The following is a 27,040-nucleotide window of genomic DNA, read 5'->3' as shown; positions in this document are numbered from 1 at the left end:
AGATCAACAGGACGGCAGGGACTGTGGTCTCCACTTCAGGAACTGGGACAGAGGGTGCGGACGCAGCCAGCCGGCACCTCCACTCTGGGCCAGCAGAGGGCGCGGTTGCACACGGCTGGACTCGCCCTCCCAGCCCAGCGCACCTTGTTGGCCACTGTGTACTGGTAGGAGTACCGCTGCTTGCCGCTCTTGTCCTCGTACACGGTGGGCACGATCTTCAGGATGTAGTCGTGGGAGGCCAGGGCTGTGGGAAGGACACAGCAAGGTGAAGACGAGGGGGACACAGCCTGCCCGACGGTCATATCTAGGGGGCTCGGTGTCCACTGCTCCCCACTAGACAGATCTTGACCTCTTCGTGCAGAAATGGGGTGGGGTGCTGTGAGACCCCCACTGCCAGGATCCTTCCTCCTGCACCATCTCTGAGACTAAAACACTGCTGGTGGGTGGCCCAGTGGCTGCCAGTAGAGGGGCTGCTGGGACAGGACTCGTGGGGGGGTGGGGATGGTGATTAAGGAACCCAGACAAGGGAGCGTAAGCAGAGCCTGTTTTGTGGCTGGGGAAGACAGTCTCGGCAGACACACGTGGGCAGAGAGAAGAGGGACTCGGGGAGAGGCCCCCAAGTGCTGGGCGGCAACAGACAGTGTTTGACAAGGGTCCCATTGCATTAGGCACCTCCTGGTGTTGTCTGAGCATTTGTGCTTTGGAAATGAACTGAGTCGGGCCCGGCGGCACGGTTTAGTGGCTAAAGTCCTCGCCTTGAACACGTCATGATCCCATATGGGCGCTGGTTCTAATCCCAGAGGCCCCACTTCCCATCCAGCTCCCTGCTTGTGGCCTGGGAAAGCAGTTGAGGACGGCCCAGAGCTTTAGGACCCTACACCCGCGTGGGAGACCTGGAAGAGGTTCCGGGTTCCCGACTTCGGATCGGAGCAGCACCGGCTGTTGTGGTCACTTGGGGAGTGAATCATCGGATGGAAGATCTTCCTCTCTGTCTCTCCTCCTCTCTATATATCTGATTTTGTAATAAAAATAAATAAATAAATCTTTAAAAAAAAGGAAATGAATTGATTTGGCTCTCTCCTTTTTTAAAAATCTATTTCCCTTTTGCATTTGAAAGGCAAAGACGTACACACACACACACACACACACACACACACACACACACACACAGAACAATATCCCATCTTCTGGTTTACTTTCCAGAGGTCCACAACAGGCTGGTTAGAGCCTGCAGCCAGAACTCCATCCGGGCCTCCCACGTGGGTGGCAGGGGCCCAGACACCGAGCCATCACTTGCCGCCTCCCAGGGTGCCGTGTCATCAGCAAGCCGCCATCAAAGTGGAGTGAGGACTCGAACCCGGGTACTCCAATATGACAGGTGGGAGCCCCAAGTGGCGGCCTGCCTTGTCCCCAGGTTTGTGTGTTTTGAAAGGACAGAGCCCACCCAGCAGAAAATCCACCTCTGCAAAGAATGGATCAACGGCTTGCTCCCTCCCCATGCTCTTTCACGTTCCCCTGCAGCTCTCTCTGCCCTGAGTGGCGGTAGGGGGCGGGGGAGGGCAGGGCTTACTCATCCGCAGTCCCCAGGGCCCTGCACGGGGCCTGGTACAGCGTGGACCTTAGCAAGCACTTCCTGGATGAATGAACGGGGGGAAGAGGAGGAAGATGACTGCACAAGGGGCATGAATGGATGAATCAGCTGCTGATAAGCATGAGGTACGCAGGATCAGATGCTGGGACACTGTGGGCCTACGGCCGCCACGGCCTGCTGGAGCCTGCTGGGATGCTAAGAGCCTCAAACCTGTCTATTCTTTTGTTTTCCCTTGCTGGATTCTCGAGTCAGGAGCCACAGAATTTTATGTCAAACACTGTGGAAATTCACTCCTGCAGGCTTCAGTCCTTCTCCCACCGACCTGGGTCCTTGGATGTGTAAGAAGGGTGGGCAGGGAGAGAACATTCTAGGCCCTGACATGTCCCGTCAGCCTCTTCCTGCAGACAGCCCATCTCGGGAAGGTACACTGCTGATTCCTGCACTGTTGGGAGGTGACGTCCCTGAATGCCTGCCCAAGCCCTGTAGCTGGGGACCCAGAGACCCCAGGGTGGTTCTCAGAGCTCAGCCACTGCTCCGATTGGAGGCACACGCCTTTACCTGCTCCCCGGGAACAGGGGGATGGGATGGGCCGTGAGGGGCTCCTACCAGGCAGGGTGAGGCTGAGGCTTCGAACCCTTGAACTGCCCTGGAAACCCATGCCCTGTGCCTGCTGCTCTAGGGAGAGATGTGGTAGCCGGGAAGGATGAATGATTCCTGAATCCCAGTTGCAGTACTTTTTGCACAAGGAAGAAGAGAGATGGAGAGAGAACACTCCCAATGCTGGTTCACTTCCCGCATGTCTGCAACAGCCAGATCTGGGCCAGGCCAAAGCCAGGAGCCTGCAACTCAACCTGCGTGTCTCCCATGGAGGTGGCCATTACTGCTGCCCCCTCCCGTGCCACGCATCAGCAGGCAGCCAGCCCTTGAACCAAGCAGGTGGAGATGGCATGCCAGGGGCCCCAAACGGCAGCTTCACTGCTCCTCCATCTTTAAACCAGCAGCCTGCATGCGTGAGGGTTCATCCCAAGGTGGGAGTATTGGAGCTGTTGAAATGCTTGTGCCCCTTGTCAGGGTGCCTGGCTGCTGCCCGGCTCCAGCTCCCTGTAAGTGTACACCCCAGGAGGCAGTGGGGATGGCACCAGCCATGGACTGTCACCCAGGTGGGAGATCTGGATGGATTCCTTGGCTCCGGGCTGCAGCTCAGCGCCCCTCTACTGGCCAGTGTGGGGATTGCGGGGGAGAGGAGTGATGGAGCCGAATGGAGCACTGTCTGGCCCTCACAAATGAAAGTTGGTGGGAAAAGTGTTAACTGGCGTAATGGCGGAGAGCATGTCTGGATGCCAGCATTCCGGATCACAGTGCCCAGGCTGGCATTCGAGGCTGGGTCCTGCCACTCGCAGGGGAGACCTGCACTGCTGCCCCGGAGGCTGGCTTCTGTTTGGTCCAGCTTTGGTTGTTGTGGGCATTCCATGGGGACACAGAGAACAGGCTGTTCTCTGTCTGTCTCTGCTTTGCAAATAAACTTAGAAAACCAGATTAAGGGGGCAGGGTAATTTTGGTGCAGAAAATTCTCAAATCCACTTTTTCCTAACATGCCTATTCCATGAACTTTCCCGAAGCTCTCGTGTGCGCTCACGTGCGGTGGGTGACATCTGTGAGTGATGAGCTTATTTCCATCCAGTGACAGCATCCGGCTCCACGTCACAGAGGACCATGTCACACACACATGATCCGCCTTAGATTCTGCCCCAGGATATCTCGGACCTGCGAACCTGGTGGCTGTCATTTCCTGAGCGCCCATGGCACACCTGGTCGGCGTCCGTAACCATTTACACAGCTCTCAGTTTTACCTACGTCCAGGCCGTGGGTGAGGAGGATTTGCCCCACTTGACAGATGCAGAAAGTGAGAGGAGCTGGGGACAGAGCCCAGGGCAAGGCCGAGTACCTGGACTGGAGGTGAAGGACACTTATGTCTGCATTGGGGTGAAAGCTCAGTGGGCACAAAACAGGGGCTGCACGCCAAGGAGGGCAAGCAGGAGTGTTCCTGGGAGCAGGGTCACGTCACAGAGGTGGTCAGAGGCCTAGCGGGATGGCTCAATTCTCATCTTGCAAGTGCCAGGATCCCATATGAGCACTGGATAGTGTCCCGGCTGCTCCACTTCCCATCCAGATCCCTGCTTGAGGTCTAGGAAAGCAGTAGAGGACAGCCCAAGTGCTTGGGCTCCTGCACCCACGTGGAAGACCCAGAAGGAGCTCCTGTCTCCTGGCTTAGGATTGGCTCAGCTCTGGCCATTGTAGCTACTTGGGGAGTGAACCAGCAGATGGAAGATCTTTCTGTAAATCTGATCTGCCTTTCCAATAAAAACAAATAATCTTTAAAAAGAAAAAAAGGTAGTCAGCGAGAACTTCGCTGAGGTGGTGGCGCTTGTGCTAGGGCCTGAATGACAAGCAGCACTGCCTACAGGAAGACCTAGGGGTGGAGGGACTACAAAGATGGAAGGCTAGTGTGGGACTGGGGCCGTGGAGCCAGCCCTGCTTGTGCCTGGCTTTTGATTGATGGCATGCTTTTTCCTTTCCATTGGAGCCAGCCTGAGACAGTCTTTGGCATGAGCCCCATCGTGGGCGAGATCTCTGCCCACACCCTTATCTGTTCTCATAGCTTTGTAGCCTGATGCTTCCCCAGCACGACAGCTGAGCAGTGAGCCCTGGCCATCTTGGCACAGCTCCCTGGCCACCTTGGCACAGCTGGGAACAGGGACTGCATCACCCTGGGAAGTCACCTCTCTGGCTAGTTCCCGGATGCTCACATTCAAGCAAGGTTGTGTGTGGCCTGTCAGTGGAGGCAGCAGGAATGGCATGGACCTGGCTGGAAAGGAACTCTGTCTACTGCACAGAGCAGACCCCATATGCATCAGAAGCAGGGCTGTGTGGCACAAGACTGGAACCTGGCCAAGACAGCACACGCAGAAAGCACAGCAGAGTTGCTGAGGGCAACAAGGTGGCTGTGACACCCACAAGTACAGACCCTGCCAGGATGGGCTGGTGTTAGGGCACACCAAGTTACACGACCCCTGCCACACCAGCATCCCACAGGAGCGCTAGTTCAAGTGCAAGCTGCTCTGCTTTTACTACAGCTCCCTGCTCACGTGCCTGGGAAGGCACCAGATATTGGCCCATGAGCTTGAGAACCCTGATTCCAGACACAGGAGACCTGGACAGACTTCCGGGCTCCTGGCTTCTACCTGGCCCAGCCCTGGCCATGGTGGCCATTTTGGAGGAGTGAACCAGCACATGGAAGATGGATCTTTCTTTTTCTCTCTTCATTTCATAAATAAATAACAATAAATACGTAAGCACAACAACAACAAAAGCCTGCTGGAATCGAAGAATGCCAAGCACACAGGTCAGAAGCAAGCTGCCATCTGTGCTTGGGAAAATGGAAACGCCTTCCGGCCAAGGATGTCACGGGATGCAGACAGGTGCAGTCAGTGAGGCGTAGGGGCAGCTCGCAGAGGGGTGGGTTCCTGAAGGTGGGAGCAGAGGTGGATTTGTGCTAACAGTAAGGAGACCTGCAGGGTGGGAGAGGTGGGCTCCGGTAAGGCTGACGGCAATACAGAGGCAGCCTGGGCCGCAGACCCGTCCTATGGGTAGGGACGCGTGGGCAGCCAGCTTCCTGGGCACCGGCTGGGCACGCACCTGTGTGTGTGCATCTGTGCCTCTGTGGAGAGGTGACCCCATGTCTTTCAACTGACGAGGTGTCCAGGAGAGAGAGGACCCTGGGAGGGGTCGCTGGCAGGTGGGAGGGACCAGGCCGGGAGGGTACGTGTGTTTGTGGGGACCAGGTTACTTGCAACCGAGTTCCTGGGTCCTCATGCAGTGAGACTTGCCACCAACATGGCCTCTGGCCATGGGAGTCACACGAGCTCTCAGACTAGTGCCTTGTCAGTAAGGCTGATGGCCGTGGCGGACAGCAGTCCTGTGCATGACGTGTGCCTTTCCAGCCACACGCTAATCTTCCCTTCCCCGGGAGATGGGGAGAAACTCATTTTTTACCAGTCCAGTGGTGGGATTGGTGCTCACCTTGACATTGAGCAGCCCTAATCCCTGCTTCCCCACCCTGGGCTGGCGTGCTGCACAGGGAGCTACGGGGCCGAGGCTGTTCCCGGCAGAGTCTGAGGGGACTTACGGTTAGAGCTGAGCCTGTCTGCACCGCCCAAAGCATTGAAGGCTCCGTGGACATTCTGGACCTGGGGGAGAAAACACGGCGAGGTCACTTCTAGGTTTGACCCTGGGCACAGGGACTGGGGGAGGGGCCGCCTGCTCTAAGGTCCTCACTTGGTCTCATAGAGAAGTGATGGAGAGCAAGTGACAGTATGGGCTGGGCACCTCAAGGGCAAAAGCTACCTTCCACCCTGAGCACCTGCCGTGAGCCACTGTGTCCTGGCCACTTCCTGTCGACTAACTGAATGCTCCTCTTGGTGAGTCACTGGGCCCATTTTACAGAAGAGTAAACCAAGGTAAAGAGAGGCTCGGGGGTCCAGCAGCTGAGGAGTGGCGGAACCAAACTCTGTCTGGGTCTGACTCCAAGCCTGAATGCCTCCCACGGAGCCTGGCAGAAATGCCCAGCAAACGGAGCTGGTGGGTAGTGGCTCCTCCTCAGGAAAAGGCTTCCCCAGCCCTCCAGCCCCCCAGCCCTCAGAAGCCCCTGTAGGAGCGGGGATGGGAGTTCCTCACTGCGTCTGCTTGGGACACACAGTGTTGGGCAAGAGAATACTTAACATAACAGGGAGATGTTCTTAAAAAGAAAATTTTTTTTTAAAGTTCACGGAAAATGCCTGTTATGAAAACCCTAAGTGTGGACTGAACACTTTTTACACCAAAGTAAACTCACTGTAAATTCCATTTCCATAAACTTTGTGAAGAACCCTCAAGACGCGGAGCACAAAGCCACACACACCTCCCTTATTGGAGGACCTGGAACATCATCCCACAGGCCTGGTGAATAATGCATGAGACACTCTGGAGGACTTCCTGGAGGAAGTGATGCTAAGCTCTCAGAAAGCAGGAAGCTAACCAGACAAGCATCGCACACAAAGGTCTTGAGCCTAGACGCTCATGGGGCAGTCAGAGGCTCCTTGTGGACACAGGGAGGAAGGTAGGACTAGAGAGGTGAGTGGGGACAGGCTCTTCCAAGAGAGGGCCACTCCAGGGGAAGCAAGCAGCAAGAGGTGACCTGCTGGGGCATCCTTGTCGCACTGGCAGCTGTATACTGAGCACGTTCCTGGCCAGCCCTGGGACACAGTCCCCTTTGCTACCCCGGGGGAAGATTTGCTGTCTAGCTCACCAGCATGGTGGTTAGACACCTGGGTGCAGGGCCATTCCTTCACACACATTTATCCAACATTCACTTGCCCCCTCCACACCTGCCTTCCCCCAGTGGGCATGTGCAAGGTCCAGCACACAGCAGGTGCTCAGAACAATGTTCCAAGTGGGTGGATGGACAATGGGTGGAAGTGTGGGTTCTTCCCTAGGTTCTGTGCAAGCCAACTTCCTCTAGAGGCATGACCACGCTTGGGGCTGCAGCTGCCCCCTCTAGCAGGTACTTCTGCATCCTGTTCAAGCCTGGTGCATGACCAAAAACTGCTTGCAAAAGCCTTCTTCTGTCTCCAGCCCACAGCATCCTCTGGGCTCAGACACCTGCTGCTCCTTTTCTCTCAAAGAACCATGATTGTGATCTGTTGAATGGAACTCAGGAGGGGAGGAGGGGGCTGCTGTTTGAGACCCCACTGCCTGGGACGCTTTCCTGGCCCCCAATCCTCCTGATCCTCAGGGACTGGCTGAGCTGTCACTTTCTCTGGGAGCCCCTCTCCCAATTACCCAGGCTGAAGGTGGGGGCAGTTCCCAAGGCCAGCATCCTTGTGCAGGACTCTGTGGCTCCCTTGCTCCATGATATCCTGTTCATATTCGCCTCTTGTCTTCCCTGGGGTGAGGGAGACCCCACCTCCTGTTGTTATCCAGCACAGTAATCGTAGGACATGGCACACCAAGCACAGCACCCAAGTCAGATGATGGAAGCACAGGGAAGGGGAGAGGCAGAGCCAGACAGCCCTGGCTTCAGCTGGGTGGCTCCACACGACCCCAACATCTCTCTGATGCACTATCCTTCATCAGCTACAACTCTGCCCTCCACGTGAGAATTGCCACGCAGCCTGGAGCTGTCCCGAGCTTGCTGTGCTGAAGGTGTAGGGTGGGGCAGAGGCTTGGTTCAGACCCTGCCTGTGCCACTCAGAAGGGAACTGTGGGGCCTTGGGGTGTGCCACTGAGCCTCAGTATCCCCCACCACGCACACAGGAGGGCGCCCTGTCCCAAGCCACCTCAGAACCCGGAAGTGCATAATCTAAAACAAGGCTTGGGCTAGGACCCAGGGGGTCAGGGAGGGGTGGGGAGCCTCCAACCTCGAGCGATGGAATTTACATTCAGCCTGGACCTGCTGTAGGGGGTAGAGACGTAAGAGAAGAGCAATTCCCACCGCCACCCCAAAGCTGGTAGGAGACAGGCGGCAAATGATTGGTCCTTTGATGGGTCAGGGTTGTGGCTCAGTGGCTGAAGGGCCCTTCATGAGGCAGGCATCTCCCACTGGAGCTCCAGTTCACACCCTGACTGCTCTGCTTCCAATCTAGCTTTCTGTCGATGGGCCTGGGAAGGCGGACGAAGGTGGCCCCTCAAGCCCATGGAAGACCTGGATGGAGCTCCTAAATCTTTCTGGTCTGACCCAGCCCTGACTGGTGCACTCATTTGAGTCTTGATCTCTCTCCAAGCCCCAATCTGTATCTTATTATATACAAGTAAATCATTAAAGAAAAATTTGGTTTCTCTGCTGTGTGTTTATAGCAAAGAACCCAGGGCCCCTGCTTACAGGGCAGGAAGCTGGCAGCGGCACCTGCCAACATGGCCACCTGCAGCACAACAAGGACCCTCAGATTCCATCTTTCAGCAGGAGCTGCATCTCACAGCATCTCACAGAGAACACTGAGGTGCAAGAGTGTCCCCCAGAATGCATGTGTTGGGAGCTTAACAGCATTTGAGAGGTGGGATTTAGGGGCAATGCCCGGGGGGCCAGGGAAGGCTCTGACTTCACAACCTGATGAATCCATTCATGGACTAGCAGATGAAGATGTTATCATGGGAGTGGCTTGCTTGCTTGGCCCAGGAGGAAATGCCCTCTGTCACGCCAGGAAGCAATACAATGTTCTCACTGGCATCATGTGCCTGGGCTTCCCAGCCTCTGTAACCAGCAGCAACATGAATGCAGCCCTGTGCTCATGCGAGAGGCAGAGAAACACCAGGAGACAGCAGGAGAGAGAGACAGAGAGCCTGCCTCCTTGTAGGTTTACTCCCCACACCCCTGCAGTGGCTGGGCCTGAGCTGGGAGTCAGAAACTCTCCCAGTGTCTGCATTACCAGGAGGCTGGAGCCAGGGGTCAGGGGCCAGAGCCAGGTGTAGATGTGGGATGAGGGCGCCTACAGGTGCCTCCTGTGCAAGGCCAAACGCCTGCCTCATAAACTGTTCCTGATCAGTTTCTGGCAGTCAGTGGGTTTCAGTTACAGCAACAGAAAACAAACGCAGACAGCCATGGAGGGGAGTGGGCTGAACTGCATCAGACACACCTGCTGGGGCCCCTGGAAAGATGCTATCCTAAGGCCCATCCCCTCATCTGCAAAAGGGGGTCCTGCTACCCACTTCTTAAGCCTTCCCTCACACAGAAAAAGCAGTATTGAGTACTGCCTTGTGAAAAGCAAGCCTTTGCTCAATCCTGCGCCCCAAGCCTGCAAGCCTGGTGCATGACCACACACTGCACTCCAGATGTGGTAACAAGGCCAGAGAGGGTGGCATCTCTGCATGTCCAGGGAGGACAAGGAGCCCCCAGTGATGCGGCCCCCCCGCATGCTCACCCCGGCCATGCCACCCACCAGTGTCACCTGCTCACCTGTAGTGTGTCCCCAAAGGAGAGCTTGTGGATGACATGCGTCATATCCGGGTTCTGTGGTTGGGCCGTGGCACTGTGTGTGGACACATGGAAATTGCCAGGGACCTGGGGAGAGGGGACATAGGTGTCAGGAGTCTTGGTGGCTGTTCCGGTGTGTAGAGGCTGTGTGATCCACAGGACAGGCCCAGCTGGGATTATTTCCAAACATGTGACTTCCAGGGAGTCACTGCACCTCGCTGGGCCTCTCCAGTGGGAGAGTGCACATACAGTACACTCGGAAGGTGGGCCATGAAGCTAGGACTGGAAGTGGTACTGCTTCCCTGCTTCCCCCACAACCCCTGTGGATTCTGGGGGTCCCATGGGCACCTTTTCTGGCTAAAGGACTGAGTGCCACCTGCTGCTTTGTCCTGACCTTGGCCTTCTTTGTCTTAAAATACAACTCCACACTAGCAGGGAATCGTGTCTGCCTTTTCCCAGGCCCTGGCCTGGCGCGGATGTCCAATGCCACCCAATGCTGGCTGAATAAATTACATTATGGTCTGCAACAGTTCCAATTTTACAGAAAAACACGCTCAAGGCCAGGGCAGTAGAGACACTTGGAAAGGTCCCACGTCAAGGGCAGTTTGCATTTGAACTTCTGCTTGCTTTGCATATATTCCTTCCGCACACTGGTGCTCGGACCCAGCAGTGCCAGGTCTGGGGATGATGGGCCACACAGCAGCCCAGCAGACCCCGAAGGATGCGCACTGCCCCAGACACATGGATGAGGACGGTCACTGGCTCGACCAGGAGTGTTGGATGCATGTAGGGAGGGCTTCCAGGTAACGGAGCTGAGGGCTCACCGTGAACAGGAGTGGAGATCAGAAGTCACCCAGTGTGTGGGTGTGGGGGATGAGGAAAGCTTTGTACTGTTGATTCCAGAATAGCAGGAAACAGGGACAAAGGGAGGTGGGGTCGTTTGCTGAATATCACCCCAAAGACACCCCGGTCCACCCAGGGTTTAACTCTGACTCGGCAAGGTCACCTAAGCTGCATCGTGTGCGTGGGTTCCAAGCGCCATGGGGAGGACTCTCCCTAGGCACTCTGCTGTGTTCAGGTTCCCCACTGACACCAGAGGCATCAAGTCAACAGATGGTGGCCACAGCTTCAGCGAGCCCTTGGTGGGTTATCAGAGTGAAGGGCACAGCTCACGAGGGTCTTGGGAAGACAGACAGCTTGGGAAGAGAGATAGCTTGGCAAGATCTCCCGACAGACAGCATCAAATTCCAGTACAGCCCTATTACCTGGCTTAGGGGCCCAAGGCAAGGTGAACAACCATTATGCACCTTGATTTCCTTTCCCCATTAGGAAATGGGGGCTGTAACCCAAGGTCATGGCGAGGACTGAACTGAGGTGACGGCCGGCAGCTGGTACTACAGGGTCAGGTTTGCAGGATGCTGGTATCACAGCAGACAGATGAGGCTCTTTCCAAAGAGAGAATGACATAGATGCTGGCAACCCATGGGGGAGAAGGGCCCAGCGTGTTGAAAACAAGTTGAACTTCATCTCCACCAGGATTAAAAAATAGCCGGTTCCTATAAGGTGGGTGGAACCCACATTGTGTTGCCTACCACCCTTACAAGAAAAACTGCTACTCCCGTAAGTAAAACCCCACCATAGGAATTCCCAGACTTCTCCGCAGGGCCATGGGTAGACTTCAGCCCTGGGAGTAGGGGCCTGGACCTAATACAGCTCCAAGGTGCAGTGTGCCTGGAGCTCGGTCCCTCGAGCACCTGCTGGCTGTTGGCTGCAGCCCGCAAGGCTGTGACTCAGTCACCCGCTCCGGCTACACACTGAAGCCATCACAGGTGGCTGAGTCATACCGGCACCCACTGGGGACCAAGACGGCAAAGACGACAGTTTGAGAGCCTGTGTGACTTAGGAACCTGCGTCAGCATCTCTGTCCCGATTTTAAAAATATATGGCTGGAGGGCAGGTGCTGTGCCAGCCTGCTCCCTCCCCCTTCCAGTCTGCCAAGCTCCTGGGGTGACTAAGAGGGGTCACAGTGTGCCACTGCAGTTCCAAACATGGGAACCCTGACACCTGGCTGCCAGCCAGCTTCTTGATGGATGGGCAGGTGTAAGCCCGACGGGGTGGGTGGGTGCTGGTAGGGTCAGCACAGTGCATGGTCTCACCACTGGCTTCCTCCCTGAGCAACCCTCACTGGGGGCAGTTGCTGAGAGAGAGAAACGAATGGTTAAAGAGGAGAGGGGGTGGACTGTTGGGCTCCTGTCCATGCCCGCCAACAGGGTAGCCTGGCTGTGTCCTGGTGTCTAGGTGACTTAGGTGTTGGAAACAGCAGCCACAGGTGCTCAGGCTCTTCAGCCTGTGTCACCTTGAACTTCAGCACCAGTGCTTCAGGCTCCCCAGGGCTGTTGTGAGGGTCAACAAGGGTCACAGGGCTGGCTGGCAGCTGTGACGGGAGGGCCTGTTTGGAGGACCCTGGCCCTTTGACAGGACTGGACTTATGTGCAGGTGACAATGGATGCCACCTGATGAGATCCTATGAATGGACTGTTCCAGTGCCTATCCAGTCCCTGTTGCATTTAGTGCCTCATGTATTTTAATCTGTCCCTGCCCCACAACCTGTGAGGCATTCCCATTACACAGGCTAGGACACTGAGGTTTGGAGAAGCCAGATCACCCGGAGCTCTGGCTGTCAGAGCAGGAGCAGGCACTGAGCCTGCTAGGGGCCCCGACACCGCCCATGGAAGGAGAGCAGGCTGCGGCCTCAAGAGTTTGCAAAGAAGAGTTTGCAAAGAAGGAGGTGAGTGGTAGTAGCTGGGCTGTCTCCTAGTCGCCATCCTGGCCTCTGGACATCAAGACCTGAATAAACACAGATCTTATTGCTCACTGTTTGGGGAGTGCGTGTGATTTTTTCTTTTTTGTATCTCAGAGGTCATACCTCTCTGGAGGAGTTCTCAAATTTGTGCATGTGTGCCTATCAACTTCCCACAGGTGCCCTCCACAGGTCTTCCCTTACAACTTTATCTTACAACTCTCTCTTTCTCTCTCTCGGGCTTTCTTTTCTACCAGGACATCCACTTCAGAGTCTCATGGCTGCACCTGTCACATTGTTTGTGCCTTGACTTGTTGGCCTATGTGTGGACTGTGACCCCACTACTGCTTCTAGGTACCAAGTGCCCAGGACACACTTGATGGCATGGGGGTATGGCTCAGCGTAGAAACACAGGCCTGGAGAAGGTGGCAGCAGCAGGTGGAGCAGGGTCGAGCCAGTGCTTACCCCATGAGACCTTTGGGTGAGCAGCAGCACCTTAAGGGGATGGGTTGGCAAGAACATCCGAGCAGAACCAGGACCCGGCGCCACCAAGCACACCCAGACACCTGCCTTCTGCCCTGCGGTCACTTGTGCCTTGCTTCCCAAGGCCGGAGCTCCATGGCAGCCTCAGTTCTTCCCCATTTCTCGTCTTCCCTGACTCTCCCTCTGCAACACAGAGCTCGGGGCCCTGCCGTGGCACCATCTGTCCCCCACTTTGGGACATGTCCTCATCCGGATGCCAATGCCTGCCTAGCCCTTGTTCCCTCTGTCTGTACAACACCTTCTGCTTGTGCCAGTGTGAGTTTCCCCAGAGTTCTCCCTGCTCCAACTTCCTGGTCCAGAAACGCTAAGATGCTCTGGAAACCAGCCCTCCAAGCGCACTTCTCTTGAGAGCTTAGGTTCTTCACGGCTTTTCTGCCAAGGACGACTCTTTGCCAGTCTGATGAAACCAACACTGTTACAGTGTAAAATGTTTTTAATGCCTGAAATGCACAGGATGGTGGCAGGAAGAAACAGTGTCTCAGCCATAATGAAGATATTAAAACACCCTTGAGCAAGCTTCAGCCGTAATGCTTCCAAGAACATGGCCCACGCACAAATGTTGCACAGAGGCTGCCTGTGACAATGGCAACCCCAGCCCTTGGCATGGCTGTGGCCGTGGTGGCCTCCAGCCTCTGCTCACTGTTGAAGAGGATGCTGGATCTGAGACAGATCTTCTTAAAAATGCACCTGGGATTTTTTTTTTTCTTTCATCTAGGTTCAGGCACTCTTAGCAGAGTCTATGGACCCCATTTATTTATTTTAAAATTTTTATTGGAAAATCAGATTTATAAGGAGGAGGAGAATCAAAAAGAAAGGCCTTTCATCACTGATTCACTCCCCAAGTGGCTGCAACAGCCGGAGCAGAGCTGATCTGAAGCCGGGAAGCAGAAGCTTCTTCTGTCTTCCACCTGGGTGCAGGGTCCCAAGGCCCCAGGTCATCCTCCACTCAGGCCACAAGCAGGGAGCTGGACATGAAGCAGGACTGCTGGGACTCACACTGATGCCCATATGGAACCCCAAAATGTGCAATGTGAGGATTTAGCTACCAGGTCTCTGTGCTGGGCCCATGTGAACCCCAGTTTTAGCAAAAGGCATTGCACTGTCTCTAGGCATTCCGCTTTGACTGCCAATCTTCAGACTGCTTTGGCATCAGAACTTGGGGAGAGGAGTCAGAATGGGGTCTGAGAATTGGTGAGTTCCTGGGAGTGGGGAAACTGAGGGTTATTGATGCTGCTGGTTTGGGGGCCCCACTTTCAGCGACTCCACGGACCCAGGCTCCATGATGACAGGTGTAGTCCCGGACTCCTCTGAGCTCCTGACGCTCTTGTCCCACCTCCACCCATTCACATCTCTGTGGAGGCACTGCCAGGAGTCTCCAGATGACGCCAGACCCAAGCTGATGCTCAACCCCACCTACGTCCTGTGTGGGTCATATCCAAGAACCAGGCCATCTTCCTGGCTAGAGGGAACTCTGGGATGGCTCTCATCCCCAATCTGTACCCAGTGCATCACTGAGTACTACGGACTTCCCATTCCTGATTGGATCCTGCCTCCCATGGCATGGTCTCTGCTCCCCAGCATGCAGTAGCCAGAGGGACCTCTCTAGGATGTGCTGTCCAGCACAGTACTCTCTGAGGAGAGAGACACGCTGGCTCCGTGCTGGGAACCAGGGGTGGCTGCCTGGCATTGGCTACGTGGCTACTGAGGGACTGAGTTTTACGTTTTACTGAACTTTACCCAATGTGAATTAAAATAACCTGTTGTGACTAATGGAGAGTACAGTTTTAAAGCTTGGTTCTCAGGACATGGCCTCCCCTGCTTAAAAGCCTCAGAGAATGGAGCTGGCATCATGGCACGGCAAGTTAAGCCTAAGCCGCTGCCTGGGATGCAGGCATCCCGTATTGGGTCCTGGCTGCCCCGTTTTTGATCCAGCTTCCTGCTGATGCTCTTGAGAAAGGCACCAGAAGATGGCTCAAGTGCCTGGGTACCTGCCAGCCACAGGGGAGACCAGGATGGGTTTTCCGGCTCCTATCTTCGGCCTAGCCTAGACCTAGACCCTGTGAGTAGCAAATTTGCACAAAGAGCCACCCTCTTTCCCAAACTGCCTCCTACCCTGGTCTTGGGCTGCCTAAGGACTCACTTATCACATCAAATGTAGCAGATGTGTTTTTCCCTGTTCCAAGTCTTCAAGGCCCTCACACTTGGTGTTTCATCAACACGTAAGCCTAGGTTACTGCCGAAGACGTGCACGGCTGGGCACACACCCTGGCCAGAGGTCACTGCTCCTCAGTGCCAGGTCACTGTCACCAGGGAGTGCATCCAGTGTGGCTCAGGGCTTCCAGAGCCTCATGGTCTCTTGGTGTTGGCTCCCTGGTGTATTTCCATGTGGACCGACAAATACAACTTCTCCTTGGGTTGCACATGGCCAGTGAGCGTGGAAGCTCGGGCTCCAGGGGAGGATGTTCTCAACACGAGCTGGCATGCGGGCCAGCAGAAGCCAGGAGTGGACTGGAGCTCAGCCAGGCTAGGAATGGCCTGGGGCTCAGCATGGCTGGGAGTGGTCAGGGGCTTAGCCTGGCTTGAAGTGGCAAGGGGGTCTGCCTAGTTGGGAGTGGTCAGGGGTTCAGCCTGGCTGGAAGTGGTCAGGGGCTTAGCCTGGCTCAGAGTGGCAAGGCGTGCTGTGGGGACTGGGGACTGCTGTGTGATCTCAGGTAAGACATTCAGCCTTTCTGAGTCTAGCATCACAAGGGTGATAGGATGCTCCCGCAGGGGGTGGAGCTGGGAAGGGTCAGTGGCTCCCATCAGGGCGTCACTGCCATTCCAGGCCCCCTGCACTGGCAGCCTGAGGTCCACTGTCAAACAACAGTGACACCCAAATGGTAACGGTCCTTCTGAGTGGACACGGCACTTCCCAGCACTGCCTTTCTCACACTGCCCTCGCAGCTGCACTAGGTACCCTCTGAAATGCTCCTTCCAGGTTGGCTGTCACCTTCTGTGACAATGCAAGTCCCACCAACCTGCAACAGTTGCTCCTCCATTCACTGCACTGCCCCCAGGCCTAAAACGCAGCCTGGAAAGGAAGAGGCACTCCAGGACAGCGCTGGCTTCTTTATCCTTGTAAAGTCTGGGGGGCAAGGAGGAACGGGTCATCATTTTATTGCTATCTTCACAGCCTCAACCAAAAGGTATGAAACCTGGGCCCGGCATGATGGCTCAGTAGTTGAATCCTCACCCTGCACATGTAGGGATCCCATACGGGCACCGGTTTGTGTCCCAGCTATTCCACTTCCCATCCCTGCTTATAGCCTGGCAAAGCAGTTGAGGATGGTCCAAGGCCTTGGGACCCTGCAATCATGTAGGAGACCTGGAAGAAGCTCCTGGCCCTGGATCAGCTGAGGTCTGGATATTGTGGCCACTTGGGGCATGAATCAGTGGATAGATCTTTCTGACTCTCTTTCTCTCTGTAAATCTGCCTTTCCAATGAAAATAAATAAAACTTAAAAAAAAAACCCAATAAATAAAGGTGTGAAATGAGGATGAGGATCATCTGGGTGTTGCCAGTCACAGGGGCGGAGCCGGGGCTCAGGGTTGCCATTCCAGGTCTCCTTATTGTCCACCAAGGAGAAGGGGAGCCCCTTCCAAGTTGGAGCATTCATTGCTCAGGGCGGGACATGGGGAGCACACGAGGCCTGGCAATGTCTCCCTACCTTGTTGATGCTGAACTGGCCCTCGAAGCGGCAGCCTGCTCCATTGTTCAGAGGGATCTTCATGGAGTTGTCAATGTGGCCCACCTCGTGCCTGCCCATCTCATCCTGGATGTCGAGCCCGACCACTGTGGGAGGGGATGAGAGTCGACGGTCACACACATTCTGGAAAGCAGGGCGAGGGGCATTCATCCCCAAAGTCACGGACGGGGAGGCTCTGGTGACAGGGAGCAATCCACTCCCCCACTCCTGAATGTCCCCACAGCTCCTGTCGCCCACTGTAGCTGGAAAGCAGGAGGGGTGGCAGAGCTGGGGGCAGCTGTGGCTGTGGGGCCACAGGGTGCTGAATATGAGGGGCGGTGCACAGGAGGGCTTAAGAGAGGAACGCTGACTGAATCCAGAGTCTATTTTACCAGCTCTGCCTGTGATCTTGGCTCACGTACTGAAAACTCCCAATGCCTTAGTCTTTTTCTCTAATAATTGGGCCTGAGAGGGGCTGGCACTGTGAAAACAACTAGTTAACCTGTCACCTGCACCCCTGTGGAAGACCCAGGAGTGAAGATGTGTCCCAGGGAGGGAATGTGATGTGGCTGCTTCCAAGTATGAGTATGCATGCTCAAGGCTGGCCCACCACAAGCAATGTCATCTGAACCAGTGACCACCAGATGCAGGTGTAGAAAAGGAGTCCCCTCCACCCACCCCCACACACACACACACACACACACACACACACACACACACACACATACACACACACTCACACCCACACACACACACACACACACACGGGGGGGGGGAGGTGGGCAGGGCAGCCCCGAGGCCTCGGCAACTCACCATGCCTCTCTGTGCCTCAGTCTCCTCATCTGCCTCAACCATGGGGGGGGATGGGGTGGTGGGTTCTAGAACACCGGAATGGCCTTGGTCCATTGTAGGGGTTCTTGGGACATGTGGACAGCCCCATAGAAAGAACTGACATGAATACTGCTGGCCTTGCCCTCCCTGGAGGGAACTGGGGCACGGCGCCCTTGAGGCTAAGAGACGCAGGAGCGTGGGCTGACACCGGGGAGCTTGTTCATGCCCCTTCCAAGAGATGGTTGGGAGGTGTCATGTACCACACCTCAGTATATCCTCCTGCCCACTCTTCATCCCCGAGAACTCATCACCCACAACACAGAAGCCATGAACACGCTGGCTCTGCCATGCTATTTAGGGAATCAGAACACACACAGTTACGTTCGCCCTGCAGGTGGCTGACTGTGGGGGTTTGGAATTCCTGCACACATGTGGGGGTGGGCAGGGAGGACAGCATGCTGGGAACGACTGAAAGGAAACAGCCAGAAGGCTCCTTCACTGCCTAGGAACTTTTTTCTTTATGTGTTTTGTATTTTGAAGGCATGCCATTTTTTTTTTAAGAAAATAAAAATATATTCCCGTATCAGTTGTGTCATTAAGAATATTATTTTTAAAAGCAGAGGATGTGAGAGCCTCCGTGGCGCATGAGCTCAGCCGTGTTTGGACAGGATGATGTCACCGTGTCAACAGACACTGTCGCCAGGGTGGGACGGCAGGGACTCTCTTTTCTCCAAGGCTGAGTTTTCTGGGGCCCCCGTGATGAACAAGCACTTTCTTCGGTAGTACAAATGGGAAGCTCTTTGTTGAAAAAAAAAGAAGCTGGTCGGGGGTGGTAAGGGGATGCTGGGCTCTGGTGGGAGCTGCCGGCGTTCCCAGGCTGGCAGGGCATGTGGGCAGTGGGGCAGAGATGTACGGACGTGAGGAGGCTGCCGCCTGAAGCCCAGACAGATCCTGCGACCATATCCCTTCCCTCTTCTGCCCCCAACAGGTTCCAACCCCCTGGCTTAAGATTTCCCTCGTCCCAGAGACACAGTCCAACAGTGAGTCAGCCAGGTGAAGTCATTTTTTTTTTTTCAAACTCCCAAAACCAAAATAACTACAACTGACCCAGTCCATCAGGTTGTCTGTCTAGTCTGGGGTGCGCTGTGTAGATTCCTATCTGGGAGTCAATTCTCGCCAGCAGTGGGAGCAGGATGGAGCCTCTCCCTGCCTTGAGCTGCAGGCCCCAGCCAGTGTTCTGTTCTATGTCCTTTGCTGGGGAGGGACCAGTGTCCACTCACTAACACGTCCAGAAACCACCCCATTGGATTTTCCCTGATGCTCTCAATCAACAGGTGTTACTAAGTCCATTCTGTAGGTGAGGAGACCGAGGCTCTAAGGTCACCTAAGCAGGGGTCACACAGGAGGCCAGAGGTGACTCAACAATCAGACTGCATCACAGAAGTAAAAACAAATCCATTCTCTTGGCTAAAACAAAAAGTCAAGAGTAAAGTGGAATGCCAAGTTTCCTGTCTTTTTCCTAAAACAGACACTCTCAGAACTTGCCTCATTCCTGGGGCTCACAGTGCCAAACCCAGCTGGCTGTTGCAGGTGCCGGCTGTTGGCGGCTCAGCACTGTGCCCTGCTCCTGACAACTTGGCTGACTCCAAGCCCCCCAGCTTTGAGCGGCTGGGGAGGTCACGTGATTCCCAACACGCCGGCACCTGGCACCTTTTGTTGTTAGCCAGTGCCGTGGGTCTAAGAGACTGGCCCCATTGCTGCTGGGTGGAACCAAGCTGATGGTTGTCATTGATACTGCAGAGTCCCGTGCCACCTGGCTAACACTGGACATCAGCTGAACACACCCTGGACTCCCTTAGAGCCCACTCCTCACAGCCAATCACCTGCACAGGAGACTTGGGTTCTGCTGCCAAGAGACACCCTTCACCTCTGGCTCTCCAGTGGTGATCCCTAGACATAGTGTGTTCTATGTTTAACGTATAGAAAACCTCCAGGGACATGCACGATAGATCACACTCGCTTCCAGAAATAGTGAGGGGCTCGCTTGCAATGCTGATGCAGCTTGCCCTGCTCACCTGGCCTGGCCAGACATCCTACGGCATGGTCACACACCCAGCTGCCCAGAGAAGACATCTTGCTGAAGCAGGGAGTTGGGGGAGAGCTGCCTGGAGGGTACTCACGTTCACAATGCAAATTGGGCAAACTGATGTTCAGGCTGACGTCAATTTTTCCCCCACTGTCCTTGTCTGGGTCATCGACGTACAGCTCGTTCACACTGAAGGAGACACAAGTACAAGAGACATGGTTGAGACGGGAACAGCGATCCCCAATTGCAGGGTGTAGCCCAAAAGTGTTGATCAACCCTGACCTCTGACCTGGCAGAGCCTGCACAGCAAAGCCTCCCAGTTCACTCAGGACAGGGCAGTTGAGGAGCAGGTGGACACTGGCAAGGGGACATTGCTTGGAGTCAGATAGATTCAAGTTCAAACTTCAGTTTTCTGGCACATCCTATGTTCAGCTCCGTGACACTCTTCATTAAGTAATGAGAGTATCCCCCAGAAAACGGGGTGCTTTGAATACTACAATGAGAAATGGAGGTTGTGGACACACAGTATCCACAGCCTCCAGTCTTGAGATTCTGCTGAGCTGGCTGGGAGGTCAGAAATTCCTTGGTACTCATCCCTACAAAGCCCTTGGGCTGGGGCCTGAGTGTAAGACAAGCCCACACCCCCATGCTAATGTCCAGTGGCTGCTGTGCCAAATCACCACCCAGCCTCCAGTGTCCAAAATACTCAGCTTCTTTGGCTTTCAGAGGTTAAGGTGAAAATGGGTCTGCAGGGCTTTGTTCCTTGCATGGGTGCCAGGGCAGAATTCCTTCTGCTTTCTTGCTGTCACCTAGATTCAAGGCCCCCCTCTCTCCTCCTTTCTTTTATTTATTTGAAAGTTAGAGACCTTCCATTTGTTGGTTCAATCTCCAAATGGCTACAATAGCCAGGGCTGAGCCAGACCAAAGGCAGGAGCCTGGAACTCCATCTGGGTCTCTTTTGTGACTGGCAGAACCCAAGCATTTGGGCCATCCTCTGCTGTTTTCCCAGGCACTTCAACAATAAGCTAGATTGGAAATGGAACAGCTGAGGCCCAGTTGGGCACTCATTTGGGATGCTGGCTTTATGGGTAGCAGCTTTACCTCCTGCACCACAACGCTGACCCCCAGCTCTTGGGGTGATTTCCTTGGCTCATCTAGATTACCCATGACCGTCTCCCCTCCTAGACAACCCCAGTGCGGTCACATTCGTCAAGTTCCAACTAAAGCTGCACAGTCTGGGGCTGGTGTTGGGATGCAGCTTGTTCAATCTCCACTTGTGATGCAGACATCTCTACGGGTGCTGGTGCGTGTCCTGGCTGCTCCACCTCTGATCCAGCTTCCTGCTAATGGCCTGGGAAAAGCAGCAGAAGATGGTTCAAGTCCTTGGACCCCTATACCCATGCGGGAGATCCAAATGGAGCTCCTGGCTTTAGCCTGGTTCAGCCCTACTTATTGTGGTTATTTTGAGAATGACTCTGGAAATGATTCTGTAACTCTTCAATATATATATAAATAAAGTTATATGGTCACAGTAGCTGCAGGGACAGAGAAAACTCAGTGATTGTTTTGTTGACTAAAACAGCAAGAAGTACGGTCCAACCCACAGACAGCCATGTCCCCTGGCCGTCAGGGACAGCAGCAGCATGTCGGGATGTGACAGCCACATGCATTTGCTCAACAAACACTTATTGGGCACTGACTACTCATCGGGTACTAGAAACGTCCCTGGGCCAGACAGATGCGGTTTCTGCCTCCATCAGGCTTACAGACACGAGAAGCAGACATCATTCACTTCCTAAGTAAACATGCGGCCACCAACAACACTGAGTGCTTGGACGGTGGACCCTGGGGTGACTGCCAGGATGATGCTCAGGAGACAAGCATGGGCTCCGGGCGTGGAGAGCCGCTGTCCTGGCTCACACAGCGAACTAGACACAGGCCACCCTGGCTGTGTGGTGATGCATTCAGAGTGGGAGGATGCTGAGGACAGCCACAAGGTCATACCTGCATGGTTCCAAGGACCAGCTGCAGGGGCCACCTGGGACAGGGAGGCCATGCCTGGTGGGGTGCAGGTGGGAGATGGTGCTGGCCTGGACTGAGTGCAGTGAAGATGAAGAGGAAAGCTGGGATGTAGGACACGTTTGGGGCAAACAGGACTTGCTGATGGACCATACACATACGGGGCAGTCTGAGGGTAGCCATGCTTTTGTCTAGACCCCTGTATGTTGAGCTGGGAGCCCCCTGCAAGAGACAGGTGCAGGACTGATGTGGGGAGAACGACACTCGGCTCCAAGGGCTGTGTCAGGCTGAAGGGTCCAGGGGACATGCCTGAAGAACTGCCTGGTGGCTGGGGACAGCTGCATCGGAACCTACTGGTGGCTCCTCACTGGGAAACTGCTAGAGATGGTGGGACTGGGGCTGTGTCACTTGGGGAGGACAGACACAGGGGAAGACTGGCCAACAAGTACAAAATCATGACTACACAAGGAAAAGGATAGGCAGATGCTCTGCCATGCAGAATGGTGTCTGCCAAATGAGTGGGAACCGAGGATTTTAGTTTTCAGGCAAGAAGTGTAGCCTGGTTGTATATTCCCCCATGTTTACCTGTCCTGAGATATCACACTATACCCCCATAAATTGACCAATGTTGATCTGCTAACTGAAAATACAGTTTATTACACCTCTGGGGTCCCTCCCACAGCTGTACAGGGGGGCGGGGAAGCACTGGGCACAGCAGGTAAGACACTAGCATCCCACGCCAACCAGTGTTGGGTCTGTGCCCCGAGCTTCTCTGCTTGGGATCCAGCTTCCTGCTAAACAGGTGCATTTGGAGGCAGCAATGAAAGCTCAAGACCTGGGGTCCATGTTGCCCTGGCCCAACTCCAATTATGATCATCGATGGGAAGTGAACCAGTGGATGGTATACCTCTGTCTCTCTCTTTCAAATAATCCAATCGGTCAGACAATCTGGGGGAACATGGTTGGTATGGTTAACCGGGAATGGAGGCATTCATCAGACAGACAGGGATGCTTCCTCCTGGGGTCTCTGTGGGTGCTCCTAGAAACACAAGATGTGACTTAGCCTTCAGAAGACTGAAGCCCAGTCCTTTAAGGGGTCTGTGTGTTTGAGCGGGGGTGCTATCTGAGAAGGCCAACTGTGTGCTTTTATATGGTACCATCTGCTCCTAGGAAAGTGCCCTGATGCTCACTTTATGTTTTAGTTTTTATTTCTTTGCTTGACAGGGATGGGAGAGCTCTCCCGTCTACTATTCCACTACCCCAATGCTAGCAGCAGCTGGTGCTGTGCTGGTGCCAGGGCTGGGGAGCCAGGGACTCAATTCAAGCCCCCCAGGTTGAGTGTGAGGAACCCCAATGACTCACACCATCCCCTGCTGCCTCCTGGAGAATGCACGATCAGGATGCTGCAATGAGAAGCAGAAGCCCCAATCCAAAGCCAGGTGCTCTAATTCGAGATGAGAGCTGCCCCAGGCCGTGTCAACTGCTGTGCCAAACACCAGCCCCCAGACCCTTACTTTAAATACAACAGGAGATGTTGGAGCCAGAATCTTAACCAGGTCTGTCTTAACCCTGAACTCCAAGTGTCTCATAGCTCCCACAACCTCCCCTGCTCTCAATGCCTGGGGGAAGGAAATGGGGGTGCAGACAGGAGACAGGGAACACCCAACAGCAGACAAGGCAGTGGGAGAAGGGCAAGCAGCATGCCAGGGACTGGCTGTCCCTGCAGATCGGACAATCTCCCCAGTTCCCACCCTAGTCTTAACACAGACCGTCTGCGTGGTTAACCCAAGGTCCTGGAGCTGGAGCCCAGTGGCTTAGCCTCTTCTGTAAGCTCCTCACCTCTCCCAGCTGGCCAGGCTGGGGGACTGTGGAATGATGTCACCCCTAGCAATGCTGGGGAGGTGACCTCAGCCAACAGCGAGGTGAATCCCAGGTGTGACACCTAGGTGAGTGCACCTGTGAAGCCCCAGGGGCCCCTCCCAGGCATACTTCCTGTCTTTGGACTAGACTGGGCTCCAGGGCAGAATGCCCCAGACTTGTTATGTAATAGCGGCTGCTCCATGCTCCCACCTGAGGTCCCCTGGCTGCGGGATAGACATGGCTGAATCACCCATGCCACTGCCTGATGAGGTCAGCCTGGCGCCTGCCCACAGCCACCCCTCGGAAGGCCACCTTCACTAAGTGACTTCATTGGTTGGGGCTTAACTGGTTTTCAAAGCCACCAGGCTACTAGAAGAAATACGCATGTTTCCCTGCAGGCGGTGATTCTTGCGGGAAGCGGTGGGAGGTGTATGTGTGTCATTCCTCCTGTAAATAGTGGCTGGGGCCACGGCCAGGGCCACCCAGATGTGGCCCTGCTCCTCGGGAGCGGGGGTATCCAGGGGTAAGCAGCCTCACCTCTAAGCCTCTGCTCCCTTACTCAAGAAAAGTGGAGCAGCTTTCCTGTGACTCCGGAAGCATACCCACGGCAGTCACAGGACCCCGGGGACCTCTGGGCAGATGGTCCAAGCGTGTCTCCATTGAGGAGTCCGGGTGCACAAGTTCTAAAAGTCTGCAGGCTTAGCCTGTGATGCTCCATGATGCACATCTCACTGAGGACGTGGGAGGATAAGCAACAGCGCCAGGGTTCCAGTACTTCACAGGGGACACTGGAGGACAAGCGGGGAAGCTCTGGGCTGCCCAGGGCAGGAGTGCAAGTATGTAGGATGATATAGGAGTATGTATGTATCACTGTGATGTGAGTTTACACGAGTGCCTATGCATGTGTGGTGTGAGGGCACACGAGGCTGAGTGCGTGTGTGATGCCTGTGTATGAGTGTGCATGTGTGAGTACATGCGTGTGTCAATGGACGTGTGTCACTCATCTCACAAGGGCCTACCACAGCTATTCTTGGTAAAGAATGTAGAGCATGATGGGGGACATGCCAATTGGCAGGGGGTTTCAATCCCAGACCTGTCACCTCCTGAATGACTGACCCTGGGCGCAGGGCTTCATCTCCAGCAGCCTCAGCCCTGTTGCCCTGCCGCCCCCACCCCCCCGCCGCCCTCCCAGTGGCAGGTGTAAAGCAGGGAGGTGTCAAGGGGTAGCTGACAAGATGAAAGAGAACAAAAGGGTGCTGAGCACTCTCAGTATACAGCAAGTACTCAATGGATGCCCTCGACATGGTCATGCTGTCTTGATGCATAAGGAGCTGAGGAGAGGTGGGGCTCGGAAAGCCCCCACCTCACAGCCCCCTAGAGGGTATCAGGTGCTTAGCACTGCCCCCAGCTGGCATTTGCCCAGGGCACTCCAACAGCAGGGAGACGCCTTGTCCAGAGTACCCAACCTGTCCCAAGGACCATGGGGTGAATACGGGGCTTTCATTTCAATGAGAAATGGTTCGGACAAGACAACTGGCCAGGGAGAGGTGGAGGCAGGATTTGAACCCTGAGACCTGGGGCTCAGAGCCACGCTCTTCACACTCTCTAGCTGGAACAGGAATGGCTGAGAAGCCTAGGGCCTTGTGGCCCCCAACAGACCTGTGAGGTAGGCTTCGTTGTTCTTACTGATCATCTGCAGGTGTACTCCAACCCTGCCATGGGCAAGCAGCAGGACCTGGAGGTGGTCGGGGCTTATTCCCTTTGCGTCCCACGAGTCTGCCTCTGTCACCTCTGACCTGCCACACCCAGGTGGGCAGCAGTGACTGGGGCTTTCTGAATGTGAACAGAGGAGGGTGCTATAAGTCCGTACTCCTGGGAAGCACGGGGCATTCATAGGTCAGACGGGGTGCACTGGTCAAGGAGTGGGTAGGCAACGCCAGGCTGTGGAGCAGTTGGCCCAGGCTGTGTGCGTGGGGTGGCCTTGTAGGGAGAGAGACAGAAAGGTTTGGGTGCTGCGGGTGGGTGGGGGTTTCAGTGGAATGTGCCAGAGGATCTTGTAATCGCTATGCTGCGGCGCGAGGCCGATGACATCTATGGAAAAGGATTTTATTTACTTTTTAGAAGAGCCCTTGAATAGTTCAGATTCCTGCTTGAGGTTGCTGACCTCTGGGCCGAATTATGTGATTGAATGGAAATGTACTCCCTGGCGGCGGCAGGGCGGCAGTGAGGCCCACAGTGAGGGGCCGGGTGAGAGTAGGATGGGAGATAAGTAGGTCATCCCAGCAAGCACACAGGTGGCCTTGACTTTCGAATCTCAGATCTAGATATTCCTTGGAGGAAGCCCGTCCACGCAGGTGGACGTGCAGTAGGTATCCCTGGACCTCCAGCAGCTGGGTCTCGGCCCACCCCCTGCTCCTCTTGGGCCTCCTCCCCAGATCCATGCTTTGGGGTAGCCATGCCCTAAACCTACCTTTACAAGAGGCTTGCTTAGAAGCCTTCAGGCTTCCAACAGTGAACAATGGGGGGGGGGGGGCGGGATGGCCCTTGATGTCCCTTAATGTGGCCATCAGGCTCCATCCAGTCCTGTCCTCAAGCTGGGCTCAGCTGTTGGCCTTTCCCCCTCTTGGGTCTGCCATGGGGAGTGCGTGAAGACACCTGATTCCAGGTCACCTCCAAGCTGCCACCTCCTGGGGTGCCACCTGTTTAAACTACCTCACCCCAGGAAGGCATATCTAAATCAGAAAGCAGCAGGATCCCTGTTCCAGGACTCCAGAATGTTCTAGATGGAGATGGGTGTTATGTTAGGGTAGGCTGGTAGGGGAGGGCCCAGTCTGCTGTTGGTTTCCAGCATCCTCTGGGTGTGACCCCAGCTCCCCTGAATTGCCATCCTCACATAGATTCCTCAGTCTCCTGCTGCCTCAGTTCCCCCAGCCATGTCAAAGACCGTTGTGAGGATGACGAGCGGTGTAAGGTGCTGGCCAGGGCAGGCACACCTGGCGTGTGGTCCTTGCCTGTGCATCACCGTGGAAAGTACCTGAGTGGTATTAGCCCATCGGTGACGGGTACAGGCTGCAGTCACCATGATTCATGATTATGAAGCCTCACTGGGTAAATGATTATGCAGAGCTGTCAGGGTGAGGACAGGCAATGGCTGGAACGTTCTGTGACCACCTTCCCAGAGGAGGGGTGGCTCCCTGGAGATAGAGCGTTTCAGAACACTCCATGGGGCCCATTGCCAACAATCCTGCCCAGCCTGGCTGACCCCAGGTGGGAGCAAAGCCACCCAAAGGGGCCTCCCTCCCTCTGGGTCTAGGCCAGAATAAGCCTCTTATGTCACTGATAACCACAGGTTGGGGCTGGGGCAATGTTGACCCAACCAGCGGTGACTTCATTTCCTTGGAGTTACAAGCGCATGGTAGTGGTGGGAGGAGGGGACAGGATGCTGACCCTCTGTGGTCACAAAACTGCCAAAGGCAGCTGGGGGGGTGGGGGGAGTACAACTGCCACCTCAGGTTCTTTCCAAACCTACAGGGTCCCTTGATTTATTTAGTTTTATGGGAAAGGGAAAGGCAGATATACA

The 27,040-nt window shown here is 55.1% G+C and overlaps 1 protein-coding gene across 1 annotated transcript in view; it reads right to left on the bottom strand.

The window, feature by feature from the left end:
- ERGIC1 (endoplasmic reticulum-golgi intermediate compartment 1) overlaps window positions 1-27,040 on the bottom strand; it is a 91,869-nt gene that overhangs the window by 14,925 nt on the left and 49,904 nt on the right. The window contains exons 5-9 of the mRNA XM_040974653.1: window positions 19,676-19,770; window positions 16,647-16,771; window positions 9,579-9,683; window positions 5,778-5,838; window positions 144-244 (exon numbers count right to left, since the gene is read on the bottom strand). Of these exons, the coding sequence (XP_040830587.1) occupies window positions 144-244; window positions 5,778-5,838; window positions 9,579-9,683; window positions 16,647-16,771; window positions 19,676-19,770 (487 nt within the window). The remainder of the gene's footprint in view (window positions 1-143; window positions 245-5,777; window positions 5,839-9,578; window positions 9,684-16,646; window positions 16,772-19,675; window positions 19,771-27,040) is intronic.

Source organism: Ochotona curzoniae, unplaced genomic scaffold (assembly GCF_017591425.1).
Source record: "Ochotona curzoniae isolate NIBS_2020 unplaced genomic scaffold, NIBS_Ocur_1.0 contig_1, whole genome shotgun sequence".
Taxonomy (NCBI): Eukaryota; Metazoa; Chordata; class Mammalia; order Lagomorpha; family Ochotonidae; genus Ochotona; species Ochotona curzoniae.
This window is presented reverse-complemented; position numbering and strand designations above follow the sequence as displayed.